The sequence below is a fragment of the Hoplias malabaricus genome, chromosome 14 (genome assembly GCF_029633855.1).
Source record: "Hoplias malabaricus isolate fHopMal1 chromosome 14, fHopMal1.hap1, whole genome shotgun sequence".
NCBI lineage: Eukaryota > Metazoa > Chordata > Actinopteri > Characiformes > Erythrinidae > Hoplias > Hoplias malabaricus.
In genome coordinates, this window is record NC_089813.1 from 21619297 (window position 1) to 21630191 (window position 10895).

The 10895-nt window shown below is 44.2% G+C and overlaps 1 protein-coding gene across 1 annotated transcript; it reads left to right on the forward strand.

Moving 5' to 3' along the window:
- The first annotated feature begins 3677 nt into the window (after positions 1-3677).
- Positions 3678-7323, forward strand: LOC136665600 (uncharacterized). The gene is given in 3 exon segments (XM_066643250.1): positions 3678-3926; positions 4481-4585; positions 5890-7323. Coding segments are annotated over 3 exon segments (1788 nt in total).
- Positions 7324-10895: the final 3572 nt, after the last annotated feature.

Sequence of the window (10895 nt, forward strand, 5' to 3'; positions counted from 1 at the left end):
GTTGCATAAACTTAGGCACCCCAACAGAAAAATTACTTCAATATTTAGTAGATCCTCCTTTTGCAGAAACAATCAGGTTTGATGTTTTCTGAGCATGGACAGCCAACTTTAAATGACACCACAGATTTTCAATAATATTCAGGTCTGGGGACTGACCTGCCTTAGTAGATTTTGAGCAGTGTTTTGGATCATTGTCTTGTTGAAGTATACAGCCCCGGTGTAACTTTGACTGGAATCTATACAACCCCAATTTTAACAAGATTCCCAATACCTGCACTGGCCACACAGCCCCACAGCATGATAGAACTGCTGTTCGCTGTTAGCAAGTGTTTGTCTTGGTATGCTGTGTTCTTTATCCACCATGCATACCGCCCCTTGTTATGTCTAAATAAATCAATTTTAGTTTCATCCATCCACAGTACCTTATTCCAAAATGAAGTTGGTTTGTCCAAATGTGCATTAGCATACCTCAAATGACTCTGTTTATGGCGTGTGCACAGATAAGTCTTCTTTTGCATTACTCTCCCATACAGCCTCTTCTTATGCGAAGTGCACTGAATAGATGAACGATGCACAGTGACGCCATCTGCAGCAAGATGATGTTGTAGGTCTTTGGAGCTGGTCTGTGTGTTCTCATCATCCTTCGCCTCTGTTAATCTGAGATTTTTCATGGCCTGCCACTTCAGGCCTTAACTAGAACTGTGCCTGTGGTCTTCAATTTCCTCACCACATTCCTCACATTGGAAACTGACAGCTGACATTTCTGAGATTTGTTATCCTTCCCCTAAACCATGATGTTGAACATGGTCATTTGAGAGTTCTTTGAGGCTCCCATGTTGCCACTCTTCAGAGAAGATGCAAAGAGGATAAAAACTTGGCCACCTAACCCCTTTCTCATAATTGGATTCACCTGTGTATGCATTGCTATTTATTTTGAAGTGCCAATTAGCTTACAAAACAAATTGTGTGGTCCAATAATTAGTGCTAAAAGTTTTCAAATAATTAAAACAAGGGTGCCTAGTACCTAATTTTGTTTAAATTATTATTGCACTCACCGCGACCCTGAAATGGAGAAGCGGAAAAGAGAATGAATGAATGAATGAATTATTGCACTTTCTGTAAATCCTATAAACTTCATTTTACTTCTCAAATATCACTGTGTTCATCTGCTATATGATGTATTTAACTGAAACTGCTGATCCGAACAACCAATGATTTATAAAGGAAAATCATGATAATTATCAGGGGTGCCCAAATATTTTCATACCACTGTATCTCTCTCTCTCACTCTCTCTCTCTCTCTCTATATATATATATATATATACATACCAAGCTTGTTTAGTAACTGATTGATTGATTTTTTATTATTATCATCATCTTATCACATTAAACAGTGTGTTATTTCCTTTGAGATTAATATCTATCAATCTTCATGATAAATTTATGTTTGTCCTCCAGTTATGTGCCTGTTAATACATAAATGCTTTGTTGGACAGAACTGTTTTTCAACATGTCACAGAGATATTCAAATTAATAGAATCACACATTAGTCTTTACAAAGTTTAGTGTACTACTCTTCAAATAATAATTATACCAGCGTTAGTTCTGACCCTGCAATGTGATTGGCTGAGAGACATTCCAGTGCAAATATTACATGATAATAGCACTCTGACCAAAGCTTTTGGGTATCACTCCACAAAATACATGTAACCTACCAACGACACCAGCTTACAAGGAAGCACTGTACCTGGACTCACCTAATGGGGAACAGGTTCAATTCCGTTCACACACCTTATTTTGAACAGAGTAAAGAGTTATGGCGCAGTGGACTCTACTTTCTGATTTGTAAAAATAAAAAAAAAACAGTACATTTACATGTCTATGCAGTTCTTTTTCTAACTTCACTCAGTGTTTCACTATGGGAATCGTCTTGGGCGTGACCAACTACGGAAGCTCCAATTGTATCACGTCTGTCCATGACAGACAGGTCGACTCGTAATGAGGCTCCGCCTCTGCCCCTTAGCCACAGTCGGCCTCCCTGAAAGGGTTATTCACGCTTTCTTCTCGTGAAGGACTACAAGTTCCCTCAGCGCTCTAGGCAAGGCTGTGCTCGCTAAACAGTTCTTAGACGGGCCGTCATTGGAATCCGTCGCCGAACGCGACCACAGCTTACCATTAGAAGTGCTGAATAAGTCCCTTCATCAAGAAGTGCATTTTTCGCTGTTTATTCAGCTACAGAGAAGGGCGAACGCGTCAAGGTGAGCTCTTCTCTGGTCAACTCGGTAGCTTTCGTATTAAATTACTGGAGCTACTAATGTGCTATCCCTACTTAGCATTAGCTTGCCAAAGTAGGATCACCGTAGCTTGAGGTTAAACGCGTTAAGCCGGGCCTTCCTTGTCATCTTGGTCAATGGGCTAGTTAGCTGGCCCCTAGATATCTCTAAGAAATTAGCTAACATGTCACGACGAGCTATATTTCTTTTATCAGGCCTTGTTGACGTTAATTAAACTTAAGTCCCTACTTAAGTTCTCTCCCCTCTCAACCACTATGTCTTCGGTTTCGACCCCCACCAAAGGGAAGGAACCGGACGTTAAAGAGGCTGCATCCCACCCGTGTCCAGTGTCATGCGGAGCCACCATCTCGGGCAGGGACCCTCACCCACTTTGCATTGTGTGTATGGGCAATAAACACGCCCAAGCGTCACTGGCGGACCCGCAAACATGCACTCACTGTGCTTTGATGCCACAGAAAGTAAGGGAAAGGAGGTTGAGAGTGGCTGTAGCGAACGAAAAGGACCCCTATCTGTCTGGGCGATACCCAAAGCTACAGCCAGCGACCATCAGCCACCAGCCTCCATGAGCTGGGCGGACGTGATGGAAGCTGAATCCCCCGAAATGCCTTCCCTTTTTGAGGATGTTCTCACTCAAGTGGAAGGGGAGCCGGGGGGCGAGGACTCGGAGGGCGATGCCAACTCTGATCTCCTCGATGTGGGCGACATGGAGGAAGATGAGGAGGATGACTCCACCTTCCTGGCCCAACAGCCCAGTCCACTCAATGCATCCGACACTGGCTCTCAGGTTGACAACAACCTGTATGAGGTGTGTAAACGGGCTGCTGCTAAACTGGCCATACCTTGGCCAGCAGCATTGAACGAAGCAGGAGCAGAAAGGGACCTTTATGATGGGAAAAGACTTCCTCCAGCACAACCCTCAATTAGACAGCTTCTGCCTGCGGTCCCTGCCTGCATGAAGGAGATGGGTCGCTGCTGGTCCAGCCCTTTCAAAAGCAAGTTCCCCACAAAGGGATGCTCTAAGCTGGAAATTCATGGGATGGCGGAGCTGGGGCTGACCGGACCCCCGACAGTAGAGCCTTCAGTGGCCTACCACCTCCATCCTAACCGCCGCATCATCTCAGCCTCCTCTAATATTTCTCTGCCCAGTAAAACGGATCGCCTCACAGCATCCATCTTTCAACGGGTGTACAAATTTGCTGCCCAGTCAGTGTGCTCTATGAACGCTGTCACACTTCTGTCAGTGTATCAGGCAGAAATTCTGGAGGAAATGGGCGACAGTTGGATTCAGGGGCACCAAATCCCGTTCTCTGGGATGAAATTTGTGTTGTGAATGACCTGCTTCTTCGCTCCTCCCGTGGGGCAGTGCAGGGCTGCGGACGTGTCATGGGCCTGGCCGTGTCAGGAGAGAGAGCTCTTTGGCTAAACCTGTCAGGCCTTAGTGACAGCCAAAAGGCAGAGATCATGGATGCGGCTTTCGACCCCACCAAGGGTCTTTTCGGACCAGCTCTGGAGAAAATGAGAGAAACCAGCACTCTCAGAAAGCAAGAAGATGAGGCGTTTCATCTGTGTTTGCCACGCAAACAGGTGCCTCGCCCCCCTCCATCAGCTCAGCAAGGCTTTGCAGCCACGGCTGTAAGAGCTAGGTATGGGGGTGGGGGAAGCTCAGAGGCCAAACACGGGGGCTTAACAGGTCAGTCAGCAACCTAGAACAGTTAACCCCGGGCCGTGGGGAAAACAGTCCTTTGCAGCGGTAGCAGCTAAGAACCGTCCGCCTCCCCACCCCACAGTAGAAAAGAAGAAGCGGACTGCCTGACACCCCGTCAGCTTCCTCCCTTAAACTCTCCTTCTCCCACCAAACGGAGAAAAGTGGAGAAGAGCTGCAGCCCCAGTTTTCTGTGTTCAGAGGGCTCCCCAGTTATGAAACTTCTGGGAACCCCTATCCCACCCTCTTTTCCAGTTCCAGAGAAAGAGGAGTTACAGGGGCTCAGATTTCAATGTTCCGTGTGTCACCAAGCACTCAGTTTGACGGACATTAAAATAAAAAAGACACTATCACAGCCAGGCGTAAAGCCGAGGGCGATGTGCTCCCCACGTTTCAAAATAAAAACAAAACAAAGTTTTCTCTGTCCACGGCAACTAGAAGGGGCTCACGCCCCTTCTTTGAGCGGAGACGCCTGTCTCCACAGGAGATCGACGTCATCAATCCGCGACAGAGGCTCTTTTGCAGCTCAGGCAGCCCAGTGGTGCGCATTCGCTACTCATCCATGGGTCCAGTCCACAGTGTCTCGCGGGTACAGACTACAGTTCTCTATGAAACCGCCAAAATTCAATGGTGTGTTGGTCTCTTTGGCCAGCGGGGATTCAGCTCTCATCCTAAGGGAAGAGATTATATCCCTATTAAACAAAAAAGCTATCAAAGTGATTTCAGAAAAGGAAAGTCAGCAGGGTTTTTGCTACTTTGTCGTTCCAAAGAAAGAGGGCGCAGCACCCCGCCCTATCTTGGATCTCCGTGTGTTAAACAGACATCTATGCAAATACATGTTCAGGATGTTAACACACAAAGTGCTATGTCAGTCGATTCGTCAGCACGATTGGTTTGTGACAATCGATCTGTCAGATGCTTATTTTCACATAGATATTTACCCTGCACACAGAAAATATGTCAGGTTTGCATTTGAAGGCAAGGCCTACGAATATCAAACGGTCCTGTTCGGGCTGTCTTTGGCACCACGGGTATTCAGCAAATGTGTGGAAGCAGCACTTGCCCCGTTAAGAAACAAAGGGATCAGGATTTTTTCTTATATAGACCCCCCACGAGGGATCAAGCGCTCAGAGATTCCAATACAGTGTTGAGTCACTTAGAGAATCTGGGGTTCAAAATAAACCTGACCAAGAGTCGTCTAGAGCCCTCACAGTGCACAGATTACTTAGGCCTGACTATAAACTCCCTCACCTATCGAGTTCGGCTGTCGGAGAGGAGAGTAACGTCATTCGAACAATGTCTTTCCCGTTTTCGATTGGGGAAGGTGGTCTCGTTACGACTTTGCCTACGCATGCTGGGACTCATGGCTTCAGTTGTTTCAGTGGTGCAGTAGGGACTTCTCATGATGAGAGATTTTCAACGGTGGGTAGCGTCACTGCGGTTATGCACCCGCAGTCATCTCTACCGTCCTGTCAAAGTGACAGCAGCTTGTGTGACGGCTCTCCAGCATTGGAGAAACTCCGTTGTCTTAACAACGGGGATTCCCCTTGGGGGCGTGTCCGCGAGGATAACCCTAACGACGGATGCGTCTTGCTAGGCTGGGGAGCAACTCTAATGGGCAGAGCTGTGAATGGGTTGTGGGAGTGGTCTAGGCACTGAGACACTTCAAGAATTTTTTCCAAGGCCAGCATGTTTTGGTGAAAACGGACAACTCTACTGTGGTAGCTTATATAAACCGCCAGGGTGGGACACGCTCACTACAGCTACACAAGCTGGCTCGGAGGCTTCTCCTGTGGAGCAGCACCCGGTTTTTGTCCATTCGCGCGACACATGTACCGGGGATACTGAACAGAGGGGCGGATCTTCTGTCAAGGGGAAATCCTCTGTACGGAGATTGGAGGCTTCATTGTGGCAGAGATACGGACAGGCAGCTGTAGATCTCTTCGCCTCGCAGGAAAACGCACAATGTCTTCTGTATTTTTCCCTGTGGGACAAAAATGCACCTCTGGGTGTGGATGCTCTAGCCCACCCATGGCCAAACGTCCTTCTTTACGCGTTTCCTCCCTTAAGCTTAATTTCTCCCACACTGACGCGAGTGAGGGAACAGGTCCTGTCTCTTATTCTAATAGTTCCACACTGGCCGTCGAAGCACTGGGTGGCGGAGATCGTTCAAATGCTTGCGGGCCAGCCTTGGCCGCTCCCATTGAGGAGGGACCTATTGTCACAGACGAATGGGGAAATACATCATCCCCACCCAGACAAGATGGCTCTTTGGGCCTGGCCCGTGAGAGGTGGAATCTGAATGCGATAGGTCTGCCACCTGCTGTCATTGATACAATTCAAAGTGCCCGGGCTATTTCTACGCGCACATTATATGAGCATAAATGGTGAGTTTTTGTGTACTAAGAAATGTCACTCCTTTTCAGTGCTCGGTGTCAGAGCTTCTCTGTTTTTTTACAAGAGTTGTTGGATAAAGGGAAAGCTTTTTCAACAATTAAGGTATATTTAGCAGCCATTTCAGCTTGTCATGTGGGTTTTGGGGATAAGCCTGCAGGACAGCACGCTCTGATCTCTCGGTTTATGAAAGGGGCACGTCGTAAACGGCCTGTCTGCAGACCTTTGGATCCGCCGTGGGACTTGTCCTTTGTACTTGATGGACTCTGTTGTCACACTTTTGAACCTTTAGAGGGAGTGGGGCTGAAGTTTCTTTCCATTAAAACAGCTTTGCTCTTGGCACTGACCACAGCAAAGCGAGTTGGTGAATTACAGGCATTAACCATCCGCCCTTCATGTTTGCAGTTTGACCCAGGCTACACTAAGGTGCACCTGCGTCCTAATCCTGTATTCGTGCCAAAAGTGATAGGCTCGGCTCACAGATGCCCGACAGTAGAACTGGCGGCTTTTCACCCCCCACCTTTTAACACTGTGGAGGATCAGAAACTTAACTGCTTGTGCCCTGTAAGGGCCTTGCGTCAGTATATAGATAGAACAGCTGGTTTTAGGAGACATGATCAGTTATTTGTATCATGGGCCACTCCTCGTAAAGGAAAACCCTTGTCTCGTCAACGGTTGTCACATTGGATTATAGAGGCTATAGCAGTGGCATATAAATGTAAGGGCTCACAACCACCAGAGGGTCTACGAGCCCATTCCACGAGAGGTATGGCAACATCCTGGGCATTGTTTAAGGGTGTGTCAGTACTGGACTTATGCACAGCTGCGAGCTGGGCCTCAGGGAACACGTTTGCACGGTTCTACCGGCTAGATGTTTCAGGTCCATCTTTAGAACATGCAGTACTGGAGGCTGGTATGTCTGATTCATTCTGATGGGACATTTATCCAGAACCTTCTTTCTATTTTCTGGAGAGTGCAGTCCAGGAGTAGTCTATATCTCCCATAGTGAAACACCGAGCGAAGTTAGAAAAAGAACGTTGGGTTACTTGACGTAATCCCTGGTTCTTTGATAACAGAGTGAGGTGTTTCACCAACTTTTCCCTCCCTGCACTGGGACGGGAAGAAATCTCTCTAGAATAACCCTTTCAGGGAGGCCGACTGTGGCTAAGGGGCAGAGGCGGAGCCCCATTACGAGTCGACCTGTCTTGCATTGGACAGACGTGATGCAATTGGAGCTTCCGTAGTTGGTCACGCCCAAGGCGATTCCCATAGTGAAACACCTCACTCTGTTATCAAAGAACCAGGGATTACGTCAAGTAACCCAACGTTTTTGTGATTGTGTTTACCTGAGTCTAGGCACAACTTTTTTCTCAGCTGCTCTCATTCATCAGCACAGCTCTGAAGCGATACTTCAAAATACTCACTTTTAACTTAAGCAAAGAGAACTTGCCATTGTCTGTTGCATGATATATATCTCTACAATCTGAATCCACTGTAAACAATGTTTAAAACATGACATTTTATTGACACGCGTTTCCCTCTGCTTCTGAACTGTTTAAGACGGGTTTAACATCGCACAAGTTAAAGATCCAGAGTTCCTTGAAAAGAGCAAAATGGAATGGAAAGAATGTGACAAAATGGAACTATTTTTCTTTGTGGAAGGTTGATAAACAAACAAACAAATTTTCCACTGTCTTCTTTAAAATTGATATTTCCAAAACCATTACATGTGTACTACAAGTTTTACAAGCTACCCTATGAAGATATGAACACTCGTAAATGAAAACTTGTAGTGGAAAAGCCCATGATACCATTCCCACATAGTACAACACTTTGACAATTAGATAGATAATCAATAGGTTTTAGGTTTACACTTGTGATTCAAATACTACAACTACAAATATATTCTAATATCTGTATGCATTATTTTAGCAGCTCACCTGAAAAAGTATGAAAATATTTTCATTTAAAAAAAATTCTTTTTACAATCATTTTTCTGACAGTTTCATAGAGATACTCATAAATAGAATCATGGGAGAGTCTTGATGGCTACTTGATATAAATTCTGCTACCTACTGACAAGAAAAAAATAGCTGTACTTTTCTGAATAACGATGGTTTGGGGAAAGTGAACAGTTTGACAAATAAACAACTTATACTGGTGCTGGCTTAAAAGCTACATAAGTAATAGTATGAACTGCATGAACAGAATATAAACGATGAACATAGTTTAGCAAAATTTTGCTGAGGGAAATCTAGCTAAAGAACAAGTGTGCTAACAGAACAAGGGTGTATGCTAAAGCATTGCTTGTCTCTACACATAGCTAGCTAATTATATAACTACATACCTGTGACCCTATGTCCAGAGACAACTACGCAGAATGTAATTTCTTGTCATTAAGACTTACAAACTAAAGCTAGTATTAACATATTTTTAGGTAGTAGTATAAGTCACAACACAACCAAGCAGCAAACTTGGTACAATAAGGCTATATTTCCTTTAATAATGGTATAACATAAATGCCAAACATACCTTGCTTGCCTTCTAAAGTTAAGTCTATGTATGCACCTCAAATTGTATGACTGGGCCGGCAATGGTGGTGGCCGTGGAATCGCTATTTGTGTGAATTACATTACATGCATTCGGCTTGGGAAGTCTGCTTTGTTGGCCTCTATTGAACAGCAAATGAACATCTTCCTCTGTATGTCCAAATATCAAATGTGTGCTAGGAGCACTATTGCTACAGGCTACAGGACCCATCTGCGTTGACTAAAGCAGTGCCTAGAGGCAAATTACAGTTTTTCTCAATTGCTTTTGTGGATTTCTCACATCACTATTAACATTTTCATTATGACAGTTCACTCTGTAAGTGTTTTCCAGTGCAAAAAACTCTGATTATAGTGACACTACCTGAAAATGCTCGAGACAGCACTATACACTATTAGCACACCCATTTGAAATCTACAGTTAAGTTACACATTATTGTATTTAGTGAGGTAAATGAGTACAAGAAATCCTAAATTGTTCACATCACTGTGCAAAAGTCAAGCACAAACGTATTTACAACAAAAATAAAAAACAATCTTTGCGTAGAGTTGTGCACATGTGTAAACAATATTGCAGTACATATTAGAACAGGATAGGAACATACAGTACCGTCAATCATTCTTATACATCCATGTGTTCCTGTCTGTCTAGCCACATATTAGCATCGACATCACAACAAATATTATCCCTGGCAATGCAGCAAGGATAGTATCCCCTCGAGTGGCGAATCCATCCTTTGCGGGACTCAGCTGTGATGTCATCACATGCTACATCCATGGCCACTAACAGGGTCATTTGGGTAATTTCACATCCAGGCAGAGAGAGATTCCCTGCTCTCCAGCTCCAGTACATGCTTTATAACAAAAGAGAGAGGGTGAAAAACTATAACAATTTTTCCTGTGTAACATAATGCATTTTGGACAGTAACCAGTTCATAGCACTGTATTAGAGTGTGCATAGAACACATGAATGTTTTACCTGGACATACTGATGACAGATCTCCTTCACTCTGTCACTTTTCTGTTCAAATCACACACTGTACAATTATTTCATGCGCATTTCATTTTATTTAATTTACCATTGAGCACTCTCTCAGTTGCAGCAATTGAAACAGATTCAATATTCCCAAAGATAATGTCATCTTCTTTAACAGTGCTTTGTATTTGGCTGCACCCTTTTGCCCAGCCCCAGCCATTGTGAGGCCATGATTGTAACCCTAATTTCATCAGGAATCTGCCTATGTGCCTGGCCTCTTTTTCCTTTTCCCCTGGATTGTCCCCTTCCCCTTCCTCCACGCATCTTCACCCCTCTTCCTCGATGCTGACCTTCCATTTCTGTGTCACTGTATTGTCAAAATGGTACACATTATGTCCTGCTTGGTTCATATATGCTTGCCAGTTGAGGGTTCATAGGATTCAGCTTTGAGGGGCTGTGGAGAAGCGGCTTATCATTGGTTACAACTAATGCTTCCAACACTCCTCATCAGTGAGACCTGAGTTTCACCTGAGAGAAATGTTTCAATCTGGGAGACATTTTCAGAAAAAAATGAATAAAGAAATGCATAAGATTTGCTCGACTGATTTTGACAACTAGTTCAACATTTTTGTATGTAATGATTCAAGCAATGAAATGAGGACTATTAGTGTCCTAGGAAAATACTTCATAAGCATCGTTCAGTATTCATAAGTATAGTTCATTTTAATTGACATGACATAAGCAAACAATAATGTTATAAAACATCAGAGAATTGTCTAGAAGCAATTGATGCATGTCCAAAAACATTTGCAGTTTGTTGGACGGAATGAGAAACTTCTACTATGATGTGCACAAATGACTATATCTTGTGGAGGTTGAACAGTTATGAGAATTTTAATTCTGATAAGAGAAAAGCAATTGAGAAAAACTGTAAAATCAGCAGCTTAACATGTCATAGCTAAAATTTGTTTATTCATACATTT